This window comes from Anas acuta, chromosome 1 (assembly GCF_963932015.1).
Source record: "Anas acuta chromosome 1, bAnaAcu1.1, whole genome shotgun sequence".
Classification (NCBI taxonomy): Eukaryota; Metazoa; Chordata; class Aves; order Anseriformes; family Anatidae; genus Anas; species Anas acuta.
The window spans coordinates 3,338,126-3,358,989 of NC_088979.1; the positions used below are offsets into that span (position 1 = coordinate 3,338,126).

General features: G+C 53.8%; 1 protein-coding gene across 1 annotated transcript in view; it reads left to right on the forward strand.

Annotated features, from left to right (window-relative positions):
* Positions 1-1,450: 1,450 nt before the first annotated feature.
* Positions 1,451-20,864, forward strand: part of CAPN5 (calpain 5) — a 41,694-nt gene continuing 22,280 nt past the window's right edge. The window contains exons 1-2 of the mRNA XM_068696294.1: positions 1,451-1,568; positions 11,365-11,541. Of these exons, the coding sequence (XP_068552395.1) occupies positions 11,380-11,541 (162 nt within the window). The 5' untranslated portion in view covers positions 1,451-1,568; positions 11,365-11,379. The remainder of the gene's footprint in view (positions 1,569-11,364; positions 11,542-20,864) is intronic.

Here is a 20,864-nt window from a genome sequence, read left to right on the forward strand (position 1 = left end):
CCTATCCCCCTGTCCCCACTGATCCCTGATCCTATAACCCCTTAATCGAAACCCTAGAACCACTATTTGGGGTCAAAGAGGTGAAAAATGCCTCTTTGCCTCCACTGCCATTACAGCAAGCTGACGGGGCAGGAGCTGGGCACACCGCTGGGATCATAACACAGTTAATTAATGTTGGAGTGTCCCCCACCAATTAACACTGATGGGTACCAATTAAAGCACATCACAAATCAGGGTGGGCTCCATAATCTCTGTGCTCTGGTTTTAAGGCAATTACTGAAGATTTGGGGTTGGAGATGTACCATAAGGTCTACTCCATGTAAGGGTCCTAAGCCTTCAGAAATAGCTTTCATTAAAAAAAAAAAAAAAATTATTTGTATTTTTTTTCTATTTTAATCCTTTTGGTGCTGAGTTTTCCACCACGCTGGGGGTGATGGTTCAGTGCTTGGCCTATGGACCTAATATATGATCCTAAATAGGATTTTTTTTCTCTCCCCCATTTTTCCCTGTGTGATTTTTGTTGGGGTGAGGGAAGGAAATGGCACGGAATGGGGTCATTCCACTGACCTGGTTCTGAGCACAGCCAGACGCTGGCAGCCCCCAGGCCTGCAGGGCAGAAAGGGAAAGGAGGAGGAGGAGAACATGAAGAAAGGGGAAAGAGAACATGAAGAAATGGCTTTTGCCGAAGGAGAAACCACCACGTGTGGAGCCAGAGGCTCTGGGAAAAAAATGTGGTAGCTGGAACACAAATACTGCCCGGTTTGAATTCATAATGAAATTAATGTGACATTAACAGGGAAATAAAAAAATCCCAGATACGGAAAGGCCAGGATTCCCTGTTTACAAGTGTTGTCTTGAAGGGGTCTCCCCTTTTTGTCCCAAGTTACAGCTCACCCCACAAGCGTGTCCGTGCCAGCTCGGAGCCCCCCAGGACAAACCCATAAAGCCCCCAGCTCCTTTCCTCCAATGGGGACATTATTTGGGATGTGATGTATTCATTTTGCCCATTTTTGGGTTAGTCTTATGATTGTTTTCCACTGTGGGGTCACAGCTGGGGGGGCTGCCCGGTCCCCATGGCACAGGGGGATCACCAAAACCCCACCACCAAACTCCAAGCTCCCTCCTCGCTGCCTCAGTTTCCCTCTTGCAAAACCGAGCAGGAGCTCCAGGGCTGGTAAACGCGGCTCCTTCAGGATGATCCCTCACTTTTTGGGGACAGCTACCCCAATCCCACACCGCCCCGTGCCCGGCTGACCCTACAGCAGGTCACCCAACCCCTCGGGACCCGCACCCTGTGCGCGCCCCCAGCGCCCATCCCCGCTCCCCCTTCCCATCCCCGGCTTCACCCTCACCCCATTCCCCAAACCCCCAGCTACCAGCCGGCAAGCCCAGCTCGGGACCAGTCCATCCCAGTAAAAAAAAGGCTCTTTTCCCAGTTCCCCGCTGCCCGATCCCGGGGCCCCAGCGCAGGCGCGGCCGCTGCCCGCCCCGTCGGGGCGGCGCTTGGGGACGCGGAGCGCAGCGGGCGGCGGAGCGCGATCGTGCACCGGGCACCGGGCACCGAGCAGGTAAAAATAAACCCCGGGACAACCTGGGGGGGCTTCTCCTTTTCCCCCCCGAGCTGTCACCCCCACCTCAGGGCCGCAGCTCGGAGCCCAGCCCCGAGGAGCTGCTGCCCCCTCGGGGGATGCTCCGGGCACCTGTGGCTTTGGGAAGGGCGCGGGGAGGGTGGCGCGGTGCTGGGGGGGTGAGGGAAGGATTATTTTGGGGGTAATTAAGCCACGCAGCCCCTCTTTGAGAGGAGCATCCCGCTGTCCGTGTGGGTAGCGAGCGGTGTCGACAAAGCGCTGGGGGAGGCTGAGATTTTGGGGGGGCTTGCGGCAAGTTTTGGGGTGCCCGAAAGTTGGGGAGGGGGCGGGCGAAACCCCGCAGCTGCTCCCCTCGCTGCCTGCTGCCGGCACAAAGTTTGAGCAGCGAGGCCTCGCCGCTGGCTGGAGAGCAGGATTTCTGCGCTGGGAGAAAAAAAAAAATAATTGGAGGTTTCGGTATTGTGCTTTGTTCCGTTTTTTTGGGACAAACCCAAAGGCTTTTAGGAAGTCGCGTGGAAAGTTAGGGCGAGAGAGCTCGGGCAGCCCAGGCTGCTGGGAAGAAGGGAGCTGATGTTCCCCGCCTTCCCGAGCAGGGATTAGAGCTTGGATTTCCCGTATCCCATTAGCAGGAGGCACGATCCTTTTCTCCCTCAAGGACCAGGCTGCAGTTTTTCCCCTCCATCCCCTCCCACCTCTTGCCCCGGGTGCTGATTCCTCCTCCTGGGCTCAGCCTGGTGGCAGCATCGCTGCGGATCGAGGCTTTCCCCTTCCCTCATCCATTGCTGGTCCCTCCCCAGCAGGGACTGGAGGATTTTAGGGAGAGGAAACGCTACAGGTCTCCTCCATCTGGCCCCACGTAATGTTTGGGGAGGTGGCACGGGGCAAATATTTGGGGGATGGATTACGTGGAGACAGCAGAAACGGGGATTTTGGATTGCTTGGTGGGAGAACATGGTGGGACCAGGCGCTGGGGTTGGGGTTATCTCAGCCTGGAGCAGGGCTGCGAGGCTGGCTGAGATGTTGTGTGGAGGCTGTAAAAGCCCAGCAAGGGCGGAGAGGGGATGGGATTGCTGCTAAGGACATCCAAGGGGTGAACACGGGGAGCTATCTGAGCCGGAGGACGGGGTTGGAACTGAGAAAAATGGGGGTGAATTCATCCCAGGGCAGCTGAGACTGGGAGACTTCTCCAGAGGCTTGGTGGTGGCTCCCCATTGGGGACGGGGTGGAGAGCGAAATCAGGGAACCAGAACTGGTCAGGGGAACCTCCTCGATTATGCCTCAAAACAATAAAAAGGAAAAAAAAAAAGGAAAAAAGGAAAAAATAAATCCTGCTCTCCCTTGCCTGCTTGCTGCACAGATTAATAACAAAGCATCGATGCTTTAAGAAGGCTTTGGACCTGATCCCAAGAGCAGATTTAGACAGTGTTTGTGCTCGAGGACGGTGATGCTAAGAATGGGAGCATCCTCTAAAGCTGCTCATGCTTGTGAACTCATCACCAGGCGCTTCTGGCTGGTCCAGAGGTGCCAAAATCCCTTTTCTGGCTTAGTCCAAGCAGGCTCGTATGAGAAGGATGCACCTGAGGGCTGGGGCCATGGGGCTGGGCCCCCTGCTCGGGGTGGCCCTGCTGGAGCAGGGCTGGCACCACAGGGACCCGCAGCTGCGTGACACCACCAAACACTCAGGGATTTGGGATCCTGGGGCTCTGGGATCAGGCCCTTCTCCTCCAGGTTTTCAGTGACCTGCTTCATGTGTGGGGCCAGGTGACGCCCCTCCACCTCCCGTCCCTCCTGCGTCCCCGGGGGCAGCAGCACGGATGGGGCCGGGCGCGTTGCTCCGGCTCTGCTCGCTTCCAGCTGATTACCCAGGGAGAAAGGGCCGAGCTCGGCCATAAAACGGACACAAACCCATCGCCTTCATCGGGGCTGCTCTGCTGTGCACCAGCGGGGTGGCTGCCTGGCCCCAACGTTAACCCTTCCCCTGCTCTCGGGTCTCCCCCCGGCACCCTGGAGCCTTTCCATCCACGGGTTGCTTGTGCTAAATGGGTTTGTGGGGTGGGAGAGACCCCGCTTTGGTGCCTCAGCGTGGAGGTAGCTCCTTGAGGGGCCCGTGGAAATGGTGCCATCGAGCTTTTTGCCTTTTCTAGGTAAAATAAAACCTTTATTTTCCGTGCTCAGCAGCGCGATTGCAGAGCTTTGTTCTCTGGGGCTGTGCCGGTGACGTGGCAGATGCAGATCCTTGCTGGAAGCCCTGGGTTTTGGGGCTTGTAGGGCAGGGATCTGGCCCCTCTGAGCCTCATCCAGCCCTTCCGAGGGGGCTGGACCTGTTTGTGCATCCCGTTGGCAGCTTTCATGTGCTCGACGGGGTATGGCCCAGTTCAGCAGTGCTTTGACACATTTCACCTTTAAATACTCTCCGGCACGGAAAAAAAGCTCTTTGCCCCTCAGTTTGCCCTTGGTGTCAGTCCTTCTGGGCTGTCCGAGCTGCTCCCTTTTCCCCTGCTCACATAGAGAAGAAGGAAGCGCGCCTGTTTGGTTGTTTTGTTTAAAAAATATATTCATTATTTATTTTTTGCAAGCCACACCTTGGTAAAGCGAGAGCTTCCCACCGCGTCTTGGCAGGCTGGCAGCTCCTGAAGCCCTGCAGAGCCGGTCCTGCCACCTGAGCTTGCTTAAACACTGCAAGGATCGCTCCGGGGTGGTTCCTTGGGGTAAAAACCAAGGGAAAGCTCGCACGGATAAAAGGTGAAGCCGCCAACCCTCCTTTGTGCAAGCCGCCAGGTGCCAGCTCTTGCGTCGGAGCTCCTTGTGCGGGAGGAGTTATTGCGCCTGCAGCCAACAGCGGGTTTCTTGCTGGGCAGCGAAGCTCTTCCAAGGATTTCAAGGACTTCCAGCAGCATAAAGGGACTTTGGGAAGGTTTGTTGGTTGGGAGAGCAAGGTTTTAATCCGCCCGGATGGATATCGGTGCTCTGCTGGTGGCTCACGGTCAGGGGAGCCAAGCGCCGTGTCCCCACAGACCCCTGTGCCTGATGTCCCACATTTGGTGCCGCAGTGCCCCTAAAAGTGGCATTTCCCCTGGATTTGCCAACAGGATCAGCCCATCAGTGCTCCCGTGGCATTTCCCTGCTGGCTCTGGGGGAGGAGGCAGGGGCTTGGTCCCCATCCCAGCATCTGCAGAGCTGGGGGGGCTTCAGGAGAGGAGAACTCCTCCTCCAGAAGGAGCCTTTTGAGCTGGATGGGTGGCTCCTTTCTATCCAGTCTATGTAGGGTCCCTCCCGGTGATGCTGCTGAATGTCCATGGGGGATATTCATGGGTGTGGATGCTCTTAGAGGGGCGAGGATTTGGGATTTCACCTCCACGCAGGAGGTCGGAATTGCAGCTTGAGGGGCAGGGGCTTGGGCTCCCCTTTTGTGGTCGTGGCTTCTGCTGGGAAGCCAAAACGACCGAGGATGAGTGCTGCATTTGGGCAGGAGACCCTACAAAAGGTTACGTCCTCTTGGTGGATGGAGATGTCCTGCATTTTGGGGAGGTCAAGGGGAATGCCCTTCTGCAGTCAGGCAGCGCCCAGCTGGGCTCTGGGGTTTGGGGATTTGTAGGATGGGGCTCAGGAAGGGGCTTCCGAGGGGATTAAGACCCTATGGAAGGGGAAAAACAAAAAGAGGGGCACCAAGGGGGAGGAAGGCAGAGTGCCTTGGTGCTTCTGTGCCGGGGCTGATCCCGTAGCACCCGCCTGCCTCCCTCCAGCTCTGTCGGAGCAGCTGCAGTCCCGTTATCTCTCCTGCTTCTCGGGCACGCGTCTCTGCATCGCTTGGAGTTCAATTGCTTTAATTATCCCAGTGGCTGCAGAAGCAATTGAAGGCTGAGCATTTGCGTGGAGACGTGCCGCATTTTATCTGTGCTTAATGACGGGTTTTCTGAATGAATTTCCCGAAACCTCTTCAAGAAGCCTCGCTGCGGCCCCGAACGCCCGAGCACGAGGCTGGCTGCGCTGCCTCAGGCAATGCCCCGTGACTCCTCTGCCCTTCCCTCTGCGGGGATGTGACGGGGGGCACAGGTCTGCCCTTGGGCCACGGTTTTGTCCAGCTGGCAAGAAAATCGGCCTGAGCGTATTGTAGCGGTGCACGGCATCCAGGGGAGCCGGTGTGAGCAGATTTCCAAGAGCCTGCTCCAGACGTGCAATTAGAAGCCCTGAATAAATAATAGAAATACGCATTCAGTCCGGCCCTGCACAGGCAACATCCCTGGGTTGACTTATTTTTGAACGAATGGTGATCAAAAGGGATGCGGAAAGGGGATGCACCTGTAACCTGATGGGGTGGGCAGCGTGTGGGCAGCACCGTGCTCGTGGGGTGATGTCCATCGTGTCTTCCTGGGCTGAGGATGCTCCACGTGGCCCTGGAGGAGTTCCCTGGCAGGGATTTGTTGGGAAGTGCCAGGTGAGCTCAGACGTGGCCTTTCCCTTCCTCGCGCTGCTCCCTGTAATCATTAACCAGGGTCACAGCTCGGTGCCGGGGCTTAGCGAGGTGATCGCTATCTCCACGGGCTGGGCACTGGCAAAGCTCACGAATTCATCTTTCAGTGCTGGCCTTAGCCACTCTCCGAGGGTTTTTAACCCTGCTGTGGCACGGGACACAACCCTGATATAAAGCCAGCAGTGGTGGGGCTCCTGGGGACATGTGGCCCTGGTGGGGTACCCAAAATTGAGCTCCTCCATCCTCCCCAGCCCATGAGTGGGTCGGGATGAGCTGCACCCCGAGCAGTGAATTTCTCCTGCTCCTTTCTCCATCCCTCAGACAAAACTGGCAGCCTGGGCACGTCCTGATCCCATCTGCCCTTAAAGTCTGCAATGAGCAGAAGGGTTGGGCTGGCCGGGGCCACAAAAGCATCTCTGGCCAGGCAGAGCTCGACCGTGGCAGCTCAGCAAGCTGGGGCTGAGAGAGGAGCTCCAGCAACGGGTTAACGGGTTAACGGGTCGGGGCATCCCCGGGTGGTTATTTGTAGGAACCAGGCAGGGTGTGACAGCCAGGAGCTGGGATCACTCACAGCAGGACTGCCTTTCCTCATTCCTTTCCAGGTGAGTCACTGCTTGCAAAGTGCTGCAGGAAGAGAGGGCAACCCTGCACTGCTGTGCACCCTAATGACCTGCTGGCACCAGGGTGGAAAAACACGTGTTTTTGGTGGCTGCCCTGACCCGTTAACCCCGGGTTTTCCCATTAAAACCAGACCTGGAAGCTGCAGCTCCGTGCAAAGCCATCGGTGGGTTCTCCGGGTCCCTGCCCCGCTCCCACCACGAGGTTTCATCAGGGGGCACTTGCCGTAGTTAGGTGCTTGTAAAAAGCTTATTCACTCCAAAAGGACAGTCTGAATCCCATCAGGAATTTTTGGAAAGACTAAATCCACTCTGCCTACACCCATTTTTTTGGGGGTAGCTTGTCCCTGTGTGGGCACATACAACTAAACCTAACACAACCAAAAGGTGCTGTGCTCAGGGGTGCGGATCCAGACCCCAGCTGTGCTGCTGACAAAAGCCAGAGCTGGATAAAATGTCATTAAGAGTATAAAAGGTTGCTTTAGCTTTAGCCTGGGGGGGGCTTTTAGCTATTAGATGAGAACGGAGAAACTTTTTTACCTAGATAAAGGACAGAAAAGGGACGTCCAACTTTCCGTTCTTCACCAGCTTTGTTTCAACGAGTTAACAGCTGTAAATTCCCAGTAATGTGCATTTTAGCTAAAACACCTACTGAAAAAAAAAGATGCCCAGCTGCTGAGGAACATCTGGAGCTGAAGAACCTTCGGCTTCCCATGGGAATTAGCCTCCCTGGTTTACCGCCGTCAATTTGCGGGGAGATGATGCCTTGATGTTTTCTGATTTTTGCCGGTGTGGCTTCGCCTCCCGGTCCCTGCGGGCACGGCGGGTGCGGGCAGGATGCTCTGCGGTCCCGCTGGCTCTGGGCCACGCTGCTTGGAGTCCAGCAGAGCGACGGCAGACAGCCCCGTAGGAATGGGAAAGGGGTTTGGGATCGCGGCTCGGACCTGCTGCTGGCTCTGCTGCCGGTCCCTATGACCCTTAAGTGGGACTGAGACTTTGTAGCTTGAAGCTAGAGGCTTTTTTGGTTGTAGAAGCCTTGGCTAGGAGTTGTGGAGTGCTTATCTCACCTTTAGTATAGAAAGGGATCCGTGGTTTGATTGCTTCTTTTGTGGGTTATAGGATATGTGTGCATGAAGCTGTCCTTGCGTCGGCAGCATTTCCTCTGCAGGGATGGATTTTTGTGTTGGCAGGAGGGTGAGCAACCCCAGCGCTGTCCCATCCCAATGTTTCACATCAATAGAAACACCCCAGGAGGCAAAATAATGATTTAAATAAACATTTTAGCCAGAGCCTGGCTGCCCGTAACTTCACCTGGTTGGGATTCGGGCAACCAAAGACGAGGTCCCCGCCTCGTCTTCCCCTTGACTGATCCCACACCTTTGCAACATGATATCAGAAATATCTCCTGCTCAGCGAGGATGCAGATCCCGTCCTCTGAGAGTAAACTGTTTAGTCTGACTCGGAGGCAGACAAATAAAAGCTGTGGGATCTGCAAGCAAGGAGCCCTTTGCTCCTGCCTGGGGCGCAGCCTTGCGATAACGTGGATGTGGCGAGCCCGTGCCAGCTGCTCGTGGCACGGAGGCTCCGGGCTGGAAGGGAAGGAGAGAAATTGTTTTCAGAGAGAGAAAGGAAGAGACTTTCAGGCAGTATTTGGTCCTGGCCAGCTCTGGCACTGTCATTACTTATCCCCCTTGCAGTGATCGCTACCAGCTGGCCGGGAGCTCTACGCCTGGACGATGCTGGGGGTGGAAGGGGGAGCCCACAGCAGCCCTGAGTCATGCCTTTGGCTCCTTCCTCGAATCACAGTTTCCTGCTTAACTGCTTCGTGACTGATCCGAGGTCGGGCTCAGACCAGTTTCCAAAATTTCAGCTCTGCAAAGAGGGTCAGGAGCACGGATTTCGCTCCCTACCCAAACACACAAATGCGCGCGCTTGTAGTTTTTCTAATTCATGCATGAAAATGCCCGGTTCCCCTGCTCCTGGAGCATTCCCGCTTCGTGCAAGAAGGCAAGAAGTAATTAGGCAGCCCTTGAGCATGTTAATGTCGCAGATCTGAGGTTCAGTCTGGTAAGCATGAAATGCTGCAAATTAAAGACAGTAATGAATTTTAACACTGCCCCGAGAACATCCTTCTCCCTGCCTCCCCCCTTGCTTTTGATTATTTTGCAGGGTTTTTAAACGACCCTGAGCAGTATCCTTTTACCATTTAGCTTGGCTTTTCCTTAGCAACTCAAATCTGTTTCCACTCTGTCAGCCAAGGGGGGCAGTCACCCCAAGGCGGGACAGCAGGGCAAGGAGCCAGCCCCCTTCTCCCGAGTGAATTTGGATGGCAGGAAAGCTGGGGATCCTTGGCCAAGAGGGCTAGGACATGGGGATGGACATCTCCCAGGGCTTCTCACGGAAGTCAGCACTGCAAGGGTCCTTGAAAAACACGGCTCCAAGCTGCGGTTGCAGAGCAATTTTACAGAGGAGCAGCCAAATGCCAGCCCTTGGCCACGGGACAGGCTGCGGAGCGGCGTCCAGCATCACCTGCATCAAACCCACAGCTCCTGGTTTAACACGATCCTGGCTCTCCAAAAGCCACCAGACTTCCCTCCAGGCTCCCTTTCTAAATCTCAAAAGCTCTTTCTGCACAGCTTCTCATGGAAATGCCCTTTCCATGGGCAGCATCCTTCTCTCCCAGCCCGAAGTTTTCGCGCAGGAGGTGGCTGCCAACCGTCCCCTCCTGGGGAACTGCTTGGCCTGTGGCTTTCTGCAGCGCTGAGTGCTGTCACTGCCAAAGTCCTGCCTGGTTGTCACTTGAAAGGAGCTCATTCATTGTTGGGTTGTCCCCAGGGAGGTCATGTTTTCTCCCATCTCATCCCCTTCTTCTGCTGGAGATCTGGAGGCTAGCTCGTGTCCTGGCCCTCTTGGCAGCCTGGGTGTAGGTTTTGTCTTCTGAGCGCATTCCCTGCTCAGTGAGGCTGTCTGCTCTCCTGAAAGGGTAAATCTGGTGTACTATTGAGCTCTTGATACCAGGCCATTTATTTTAAGGCTTTTCTAAGGGCAGGTGATGCATCTGGGGCTCTTTGTAGCACCTGGGAGCCTGTCCTGAAAGCAAGGAGAAACTCCCATCAGCGTCACTAGGAACCCTTTAACCACAGCACCCCACTGCTTTGCCGGGCTGCCTTCAAAGGCTTTTGTGTGAATTAATGCTTTTTTTAACCAACCCCATGCAGCCGAGTCCTAGCCTTGGTCTCCAAATACCTAGTCACGCGCTGCACCAAAGGCAGAGCTGGGACTCCTCTCCCTGTCTTTGGCACGTAAAATAAGATGTTATAAACTACAAAATCCCAAATCCATAGTCCTGTAGGATCGTCACTAAATGCACATTATGTCTGCATCGGGGTAGGTGGGCAGTTGGCTGGGTGGGAAATGTGGGAGGGAAAGCACCACAAGATGCTTTAGCAACCACTCAGCAGCAGGGAACCACCACTAAGGGGGATATTTTGGGTTCACTTAGGCCCTGGGTGATGAGCACTTGTGGTGCTAATCAGGCTGATAAATAATTAAAACCTATGCTTTGCTCTTTGGCTTTGCAGAAGTGAAGTGGTTTTGTCTGGCCCAGGCAAGAGGAGGCTGGGTGGGTGAGGGATGCTCTCAGAGGATTTCTCTGATCAGCAAGAGCATTCATTTAGGATCACTATTTTCACAGTTTCAACAGGGCATCCCATTTTGAGGAGAAAGACGGCTCATTCATGGATAAATACGGGGTACCGATAGGGAAGTAGCTTTGAAAGGTCTGTGATTTAATAGAGGGGAGCAACAGAGAGGTCCTTCTACCCTTGGACCTGCTGTGGGGCCAAGCTGATTCGACCTGTGGGGCGGAGGGATGAAAACAGGAGCAAAGGGGTTGGTACCCAATGACCAAGCCACAGAGATGTTGGGGTGATGATGGAGAGGAGCTGCTCTCTCTCAGAGGCGTTTGGGCAATGGTTTCCTGCTGTCTCCCGGATTGCTAAATTCATCTCTCTGCCCTGGAAGCTAGACGCTTGTCAAGACAGAATAATTAATCCAAAAACACATGGTGCGCTGCCAAGAGGCTGTTTTTAATTAAAAACAGACCCGATCAAGTCTACTGAGAAGCTGGCGTCTCTGATGGAGCCATGAACTGTGTGCGTGTGTGCAATTTGGGGCTGCATGGCGGGGGCAGAAGGTGATTCTTTGAGCACTGGCTCTGCACTCATTGCTGCTTTCCGAGCAGATACACGACCATCGCTTCATGGCAACAGAGGGTTTTTTCCTGCAGTCTTTGAAGGGGACAATCAAGATTCTAAATATTTAATATTAACATTGACATTGGGCTGAGAATGTGACCTGTGTTGGCGAAGCCCAGGGTAGGGGCTCAGCCACCATAAAACATGCTTATATCCAGCTCGCTGGGGACATTAGCCCCACAGGATGCATTTTTCCCAAATAGGTTCTTAATTCACTAAAAGGCAGGTTGTCATCTCCTTTGGTGGTGGTGGTGGTGGTGTTTTGGTGGTGTTTGGCCAACTCTGGGGGAAGTGGGAGTCCCATATCCAGTAAGGTGCACTTGGGCTTAGCCATCACTTTTGGGTCTCCGGCCATAACTTTTTGGTCCAGGAGAAGTGGATATCCCTGGCCAGACCCTACAGATCTCACTCACGCTCTGCTGTCCTCCCAGGGCCGGTGGGGAAGGATGTTTTCCTCGGTGAAGCCGTACGAGAACCAGCGCTACGCCTCCCTGAAGAAGGAGTGCCTGCGGAGGAATCAGCTCTTCGAGGACCCGCTCTTCCCCGCCAACGATGACTCTCTCTTCTACAAGTCGAGGATCCAGGGCATCCAGTGGAAGCGGCCAAAAGTAAGTGTGCCTGTCCCCTTGTCCCATAACACCAGGCTGCTCTGCCCCCAGTGAGCCCCAGGAGCACAGGAGCCCCTTGGCTTCTCTGTGACTCAGTTTCCCCATGGATAAAAAATGGTTTGCAGCCTGACCGCTGGATGATGCTGTGAAGGCTGTTGGCTCTGGCAAAGACATGTCTTTGAATGTTCTTCCTCATCCAAGAAATGGGAAAGAAAATATTGATGGGTTAGAGAGGTGTTTTAGGGGTCTTTGGGATGTTGTTTTTGGGGGCTGAGTGTAGTGATGCTGGGTCCTTACTGCAGCCATGACCTCCTGGTGAGTTGCTCAGCAGCTGCCAGCACCCACAGAGCTTTCGATGGTGCTGGGCACTGCTCAACTCCTTCCCCTTAACTCTTCATCTGGCAGTGCCAAAATGCTGGAGGGGAAAGGGATGCGCAGGCCTGGACCCACAGCGACAGCTGTAGGGGCAAAGTCAAATCCATCCCTTCTCTCCTGAGCAGAACCATGCCACTGCTGCTCACACAGAGCCCACATCCATCTGTGTGCCCTCTGCAAAAGGTCCTCCATGTGTCCTCGTTGCTGGGAGGAGACCAGCAAAGGGCTACAAGGATGACGAAGGACTTGAGCAAGGCCTACGGCCTTGAGACAAGAAGGCTCAAAGGGGGGATGTTATCAGTGTGTATAAATATCTGAAAGGCCAGGCTCTGCTCAGGGGTGCCCAGGGCCAGGCCCAGAGGCCCCAGGCCCAGCCTGGAGCCCAGGAGGTGCCCTCTGCCCCTCAGGAAGCACTGCTGGGCTGGGCGGGTGCCGGAGCCCTGGCACGGGCTGCCTGAGGAGCCGATGACCTCCTCGCCCACACAGCAGGCCGAAATATCAGCTGGCCTTCCACGAGACAGTGCCGTGTCTGTGTGAGTGAGGGCAGTCACATGGAGGGGGGACAAAAAGGCTTTGTGTGGCGGGAGGAGCTGGCTCCTTCTGTGTGGCAGGCAGGGCTGAGCCCCCAGGAAGGCTCCTCGTAGAAGATCTCAGTTCCCTCTGCTCTACCCTTCTGCTGCCTTCTGAAGACAGGTCACCATGATTTGGTCTCATGGCTGGAGACAATATAAAATCACAGAAGCATTTAGGTTGGAAAAGATCTCTAAAATCATCTCATCCAGCCTTTAACCTAGTCCTAAAGTCCACCACTGAGCCACTCAACTAAGTTCTACATCTACACGTGTCTTGACTCCAGGGATGGTGACTCGAAATGAATCACAAAATCGTCTTGTACATAAGAAGAGATAGCAGATGGGTGATGCCCGAGTCTTCCTAAACAACTTTCTTTGGGACTAAATGGTAGGGAAACATCTGACACTCACCCCACGTCTGATGACAGAGGGCTGGGTGCTGGTGTAGGTGGCCAAAGCACATTTGCTCATCTTCTGCCAAGCATCTGTGTCTCAGAGCTTGTTGCTGGAGCCACGGATGTCTGTGGGTATTCAGGATTTATCATGCAGAGACTTGCTGGTGCTTCTTTTCAGGGAGAATGGGGACCTTTTCTGAATGGGTGGCCCAATTTTCTTCCTTGGTTTTCTGGCTTTTGGCTCACTTGCGGCTCTTGGTGGCCAGGCTCGTAGCACCCTTGCTGAGGGATACATGAGCTCAGCCAGCAAGGTAGGAGGCAGCGGTGCCTCCTTCACTGCCTGTGCACCAGATGAAGGGAATTTCACCAAAAAAAAAAGTTTGAAGCCCACGCTGAGAAACCTCAATGTCTCCTTGATGTCGTTGTCTGGCAGGATCCGAACAGACTAGCTGCCCTGACCACAAAGTTGGCATTAAAAAATGAAGAATTTGGGCTCACATCTGCTCTGGCTACTGCTGAAGTTTCCAGAAGCCTCTTTCTCTAAAGCACTTCTCCAGTTTTTTCCTTGCAGTTGTCCATGTTGGGAAAAGTGACTGAATTTTGTGGGGAGAAGAACTGCTTTGTGCCAAGCAATGCAAAGTGACATTCCTCATTACTGGCCCCAATTCTGCCTGAATTCATACTGCTTTGGAAAGGAGACAGCCCAGCAAAAAGGGTCAGCATCTTCTGCACGAAGGCAAACTCAATGAGTCTGGGTGTCAGGGATCTTGATATCGATCTTGTCGCTTTGCAGGGCAGCTGGGAGAAGGTGTAAGAAACTGCACAAACGGCACGGCAAAAAATCCCACTTTGCTCTGAAACAACCTGACACCCACTGCAACGGGTCTTGCTGCCTGCTCAGCATGAAGAAAAGGTTGGGAGAGACGGGGTAGAGCCTTCACAGGGAAACTCATGGGTTCCTCCAATTCAATTCAGCATTTAGTAGGGTCCAAAATGTCCATGAAGGTCAAATCAACTGCCCTGCTTGTGCAGTGATTGCGGTGAATGGTTATTAGGCACCAAAAAGTCCTTCCTCTTTCTATTGCAACCAGCAAATCCTTCCTTGTGCAATCCTTTTTTAATTCTTATTTAGAAAACAAGCAGAGTGCTTTGGGAACTTCCTGACCCAGAAATGACGTCCACCAGTCTCTGGGACGCTGCCTGCAGGCAGGGGATGCCGTGTGTGCACCTCCGTTATCTCCCAGGACCGTGGCCGTGGTTTGTTTTGGAGAGTTTCAGCTACAGCTGTACGACAAAACGCCAGAGTTCACCATGCCCCGGGCTTTGCTGCGAAAGCAGAGTGGGTGGAGAGTGGGAACAAAAAGCGTCAGCTGTTAAAAACAACTGTTTGCTTTCGCAGAAAGGGTGGCACTTACAATCTGTGCAGAGCAGCGACACGCAGGAGCCACGGTTTTCACCCCTGCGTGAAAAGGAACTGCTGAACTCACTGGGAATTAGCTTTGGCAGAGGCAGGATCTCATCCCTGTGTGTTTACACGACACTCGGAGGGATCTCAACAGCCCATCGTGTGTGCATGTGCCTCCCTTCCCAGCACCCAGATCCTTTCTGCTCCTCCGTCTCCTCCCAAAGCCTGGGGCCGCTTTGGCCAAAAAAAAGCAAAAAAAAAGGTTTTGCTGGAGCAGCTGGTGAATAGCCCGTCCCAATCAGGCTGAGATTTGCTTCAATTTCCTCCCACATCTGGCCTCGCAGAGTTTCCTGAAAGGGGCTCAGCCTTCTTTTCCCCAGCGGAGCATCCTCCCTCCCTCCCTCCCTGCTCCCCCTGGCCTCCAGCCCTGCTCAGGACACCAGCTCTGTGCACAGCTGGGCGAGCCTCGAATTGGGCTTTGGCTTCAGACATCTTCCAGCACAGAAATGAGCCAGAAAGCTAATTGTTCAAATGTGGGGGGGAAAGGGAAGGTGTACCGGGAAGGGGATCCCAAAGAGCTCTGATTTTGTGCAGCCATGTGAAAATGGGACTGGCTGCTCGTCGCTGAGCCAAAGCTGATGTTGGAGCTGGCTGGGACAGCATCAGGGGTTCCTTTTGTTCCTTTTTTTTAAAAAATTTTTGGCAGAAAACTTGGCTGTTGTGATAGAAATCTAACTTTTTTTTTTTTAGGGGTTTGGGCTGAGCACAGAGCCCAGTGCTTACAGCTCCTCCTCCCGCTGCGCTGGAGGCGAGGGAGATGTCTGTAATTCGGGCACGTGGTGCCTGATCCTCAGGCTCTGAGTTCTTCACTCCCCGTTTGAGACACAGATGCTGCAGTGCAGCACAGGAGCAGCAGTTTGTCTGTGAACCAAGTGAGATAACCCAGGTTTTTGGAAGCTAAGGAAAGCACCAGCCTCTGCTCCCTGGGCACAGCCATCGGGATATGTGGGAATGGCACAGAGCTGCACCAGGGGAGGTTCAGCTTGGACATCAGGAGAAGTTTCTTTACCATGAGGGTGCTCAGGCACTGGCACAGGCTCTTTCTAAATGGCAATATTGTCTGAGTGCAGGCAAATTTGGAGGAGAAAAGATGAGAGTCAGGTTAGTTTGGGGGGATTCAGGTGTTTTGGGAAGGGTGACGTGCAGCTGGAGCTCGGGCAGCAGCAGGGCCATGGCATTTTCACTCCTGCTTTGGCACCGGGGAGAGATGCTACCATTCACAGTCCTTTCTATTATGTTTTGCTTCCAGCCAGACAAGAGAAATCTTGTTTTGTAAAGTAGGAAATAACCATTTTTTTTTCAGTAGCTACTGCAGTGTCAGCCTGGCGTATATCTTGCCTGATTTGGGGTATAGTTTTAGCCATTGTCTCCTGAATTCAGTGCTCCTGCGTTTGGATGAGGAGGGGATGCTGCAGGGGGGAAGAGCATCACTCAGATCCCCTTCTTCCCTGCGTTATCAAGTACTTAGCTCCTTTCTGCTGCTGGGTGAGGGTTACACAACCCATCCCTGCGGGCTTTTCCTGAAATGGGAAAGGAGACAATGAACGAATTCACTAAAAGCAGGAGCAGCCGCAAGTTTCTGCATTAAAAGGTCTTTCCCCCGGTGCACAGCACAGGCTGGGAAGCTGGCAAAAGCACGAAGGTGCTGGTAAGGGGGAAGTCAGGGGTTAAATTCTTGCAGTGCTTCTCTCCAAGAGCTCACCCGAAGCAGTGGCTTGGGGTGCATGGAGGCCACTAAAGGGCAATGCTCAGAGCACGAACCTTTTAGCCCCCTGTTTCCCTCTCAGCCCCTCTCCATCCAAAAATACTATCCCCAGGTACTGGTGCTCAAAGGACGTCTCTGCTCAGCTTTCTGCTGCTTTATGGTCTGCCTCATTCAGTTTTGGTCCTGCCCGAAGGAGGCTGGGGTTGCTCACTGCCACCAGACGGGTGAAGGCACCGTCTCCTCTCGCTGGGAGTCTGTCTGTCTGCAGCCCATCACGGGAGCCGGAGTCCTTCCAGATCTTTGCCTTTCCCAGCTTTAGGGATTTATGAGCTGCTCTCCTGTTCATTTATCTGCTGCGGGTTGTAAAGCCAGGAGCTGCTTGCCAGTCTGGTTGCTCCACGCCAGCAAAAGGTTTGGGCACCTTTTAATGCGCTCTCTGCACTTCCCTCGTTTATTTTTTATTTTTTTTTTAAGCTTTAAGTCAGCGCCGTTCACTGACTCCGCCGAGGCAGGCTGAGATCATTTCTGCTGTTATTTATGATGAAGAGCTCTCAGTTCTCTCCGAACTCGATGCTGACCCTGGACCCATTCCAGCAGATCTCACCACATCCTCCCGTGGTGCCGGGCTCTGCACAAACGCTCTCCCCCTCTTTGCCCCCCTGCTAAGCTGCCCGGCTCGATAAGAAAGCAGCCAGCGAGTCTGCTCCTTCCTCGGCCTCAGAAGGACGCGGTCATAAATGCAAAACCGATGGTAAAATCAGTAGATTAGATTCATCGCCTGCATTTTAATGCAATTGCATGTCTGCAGAAGCTAGACGTTATCACAGCTGTGATGGAGAAGAGGACGGTAGCTGAGGGTGGCACAGAAAGGAGCCCTGGGCATCCTCTCTGGGCTCCCTGCGAGGAAATGGTGCAAATCCTCGCGGATTTGGCTCTGGGGAGCGCAAAAGGCACGCTCGGTCTGTGGAGCAGGTACGGAGCTGGCTGTGCCCTGGGTAATCCCAAGCTTTTTATCTCGGTGCAAGCTCAGAGGTGCTGGTGAGCCGTGGGAGAAGGGGAGCTTGTTTGCTGAGCTCTCGAGGCCTCATCCAGCCTGGTTTCTGGGGATTTGGGGCAGCAAAAGGCAGGTGGCTCTCCTTGCAAGAGGACAGGGACCTTTTCGGGGGAGATTTTGTAGCTAAACACCGTCCTGGAGCACCAGGGTGTGGAGGAGCATGACAGTTCCCACCCAGCCTGCCTCCGCCAGCATCACGAGCCCTTCCAGGCGGTAGCTTCGGTGCTAATGCCAATTCATCTCCCCTCCGTCCTCCTCCCAGCTTCCATCCATGCATGAAACTCCTCAAATTACCAGCCCTCGGTGCCTTGCAGGCGGCTGATAAGGCAGCTTCAGAGCTGGATGCCAGAGTTCATCTCGATCGTGCGTTTCCCAAGCCAGGCAGATGCTAAGGGGGGAGCAAAGCCACTCGGCACCGATGCTGTGCTCTGACGGCAACCCTTGCCCCGTTGCTGTCCTCCTCGAGGGTAATTCCTTGCTCACAGCCTCTCCACGAGCTGCTGCTGCTCCTCTGAGCATCCTCGGAGGGGTTGGGGCTTCAGGGGGCTCCATCTCCAGGTCCTGCTGACCCTTCCACTGAAGCCCTTGCAAAGCGGCTTGGTGCTGAATAGCGCAGAAGGAAAATCAAACCCTGGGTGCGGCAAAACTGACATCAGCTGCTGCTGCAAGCGATTAAAGAGAGAAACAAATACAAGGAAGCATGGGTGGGAGGATGAAACCCCGCAGCTGGAGCAGAGAAGGAGCCAGGGGGACCTGCAGACGATGTGCTGGCCGAATTTCTGCCCGGCAAGAGGTCACGGGACTTCCTCAAATTAACTTCCCACTGAGCTAAAGCAGAGCCGCTTCCTCTGGGCACTAGCCAGATTTATTTAAAGCACTTCCAGGAGAGGAAAACGCACTGCAGCTCAGGGTCGCTGGCTGGAAAGACCAGCCCCAACCTCTGGGTTTGAACCTGCGAGTGTGAGAGGTGGGTTGGCTTCAGCAGCCACCCCCTGGGTCTTGTGTGTGCTGAGAAAATCGTGCTTCTGCATTTCTGTCCTGTTTTAATTCATGGAAACCCTGTAAAGCATCTGTGGTCGGTGCAGAGGGATACATAAACCCGTAAAGAAGCAGGTACAAACCCTCTCTCCATCATCTCTCCTTCTTGCCTTGCTCAGTGTACCCGGGACTCTTGGATCCAGGAGCATCAAGGGGTTGACCAGGGATGAATTAAAGCATCTGTCTCTGTCAACACCCCAGGGCAAGGGCTTGTCCTTCCCTTGCTGCCAAAGGACTGACACCGTCTGAATGATTTGTGCAGAGGATTGAGGTCTCCAAGTCATCCCTTTTTAAAATAAAACCACGGCACAATTTGGCAGAAAGTGGCACGGCACCGTTTCTCCTCTGGTACACATTATTTATCGCAGAGACTCTGCAAACGCTGCCCCAGAGCCCTGAAAGGATTAAAACAGTGAAATGTCCGGTGCAGGGAAGCTTGGTTGGGTGGATGTTTTGTCCCAGGGAAAGGTACCAAGCTCAAGGAAATCCTTTAGACCTGTGTGAAACACTGTCAAAGTGGGGCTGGACTGCTTGGGATGGAGCTGCCCATCCCAAGTGCCCATCCTTCCCCACCTGGTGCGCTGCCACGTGCAGTTTTGGGGCTTGGTGCCTTATTTCTGCCAAACAAGGCATCTCACATCTTCCATATTTCTGTTTTTTTGGCAAGGAGCCCCCATTTGGTGGTGCGTTCCTCCACGTTCCTCTTCCAGAAGGAAAAGCATGCACAAATCTTAACAGAGTTATCACGGATGCTTATAGCCCTGCTGTGCCTTGGTGCAAACACCACCGACGGAGTTACACCAGAATTACTGGTAGAAAATGTAAACAACCAGAATTACTGGTGGAAAATGTCAACAGAGTGCTTCACGATGGGAGAAACCAGCTAAAAGTCAAACCACAGGCGTGTTCAGCCCGTGTAAACCCCAGCGTGAGGCTGGGTGGAGGCTCACCCATCACCAGGAGGGCTTGGCCAAGGTCTTGGAGCTGCTGGTGGCTTCAAAGTCTCACCTGGAAATGCTTTGGGTTGTCTGCGCTGGGAATACCGAGCAGCTTGGGAGGAAAACCCTGGTGTCGCTGAGGGGAGATGAGGTTTGCTGGGGTTTGGCAGCCCTGTGAACTCTGCTGGTTTCATGACCTGGCTGTGGCCTCGCAGGAAGGTCTCTGCTGAGTCACTCGGGTCGTTAAACACAGTCTGTGCTTCTGGAGGATGGCTTTCACACGGGGCAGGTTTCTGTGTTTGCAAAGCTACACCCAGAGGATGAATAACCAGAATAGGTGTGGGCTAGAAATCACTTCTTTAAATAGCTTCAACTCGCGATAACCTCCTCCGTCGTCATCGCCCCGGTTAGTGATTCATTTGAACTGTGGTGGGATCAAGCCCTGCTCTTGGATCAAGGTCTTGTAAAAATGACGCAGCCACAAACCATGGGGCAGTTCCTAGCCCCGGGACGGTGTGGGAGGTGTTCCTGCTGAAATATAACTAAGAGGTTTTGATCTGAGATAGCCACGGTGGAGCTAATTTTCCTTTGCTGCTTTGGGTTCGCTCTTTTTCCATCTCTTGGCTCTTAAGATGATTAAAATAAAAAAAAAAAAAAACTACGTGATTTAGATCTCTAAATAGTGTTTTAGAGGATTGGCTTTCAGTGAGAGCCTACAGCTGGGATTCAGGCAGGACAGGGTTGGGCAGACAACATGTGCCCAACAAGAATTATGTCCCTCGGAGGCAGAAACGGTGCCGCTGAGCTCATGGCCACACTAGCTCATCCCAGGATTTCACAACAGCTTTGGAACGAGTGGGCCTTTTTGGATCATTTTTCCCCAAATCTTGGGTTTTCTCACAGCAAAGCTTGCTTGAATTGCTTCCTCCCTCCTACCAGCATGTCCTCCATGGACAAAAAATGCTCTGGGACTTGAAACCAACAGGGACCCAGAGGGATCTTGGCAGGGATGGGATCAGAGGATGCTGCACTTGTTTCAGTCTCCTTCCCATCACCAAGCTCCTTCTCCATCTCTATCTGCTCCCGGGAGGGGCGGCACGCTCACAGCTCATCGCATCGCTCTGCATCTCCCTGCTTCAACAGAGATCTCCTTGCTGCCTTTGTACTTTGGATTCTGAGAAAAAAACAAACACTGGGGAGCCCCACCAGGCTGTTAAGCCTGCAAACTGACCTTTAGCTCCCGTTTGAAACCTTTTTTGTTGCCAGAACATAAGGCTCGGAGCAGAGGTGCACGGGCAGAGTCGTGGGGCTGGCGGGGCGCATGGTGTTCTGGTGCCTCCCTTGGCAAGCACATCCCTGTTTGCTGCAGGTGCTCCCTTCGTGTGGGGTGGGGGCTGATAACAAATACGTACAGGTTGGGACACTCCCAGGGGATTAGGGACATCTGACTGAAGCGGTAAAAACTGCCCCAGAACAATTTTATGGGGTGTAAATATTGCCAGCCAAGCCTACCCTGCGGTGCGCCTGAAGCTGAACCATAGAGAAAATGATAATCCCTACGAAAACACAGACTCGTGGGGCTCTAAACTCACCCCATTCCCTTTCCTGGTGCCAGTCTTGTTAAACTCGGTCACTGCCCTCTTGAAAAATCACATCCCAGGACGGGTACCCAAAGGGAACCAAAAGGACCTCGGTGTCAGCTGCCTGCTGTGCCGGGATGGCTGCGGGAGCGACACTCGTGGCACAAGGTCCCTTTGGTTCCCCATCACCCGGGAGAGGAA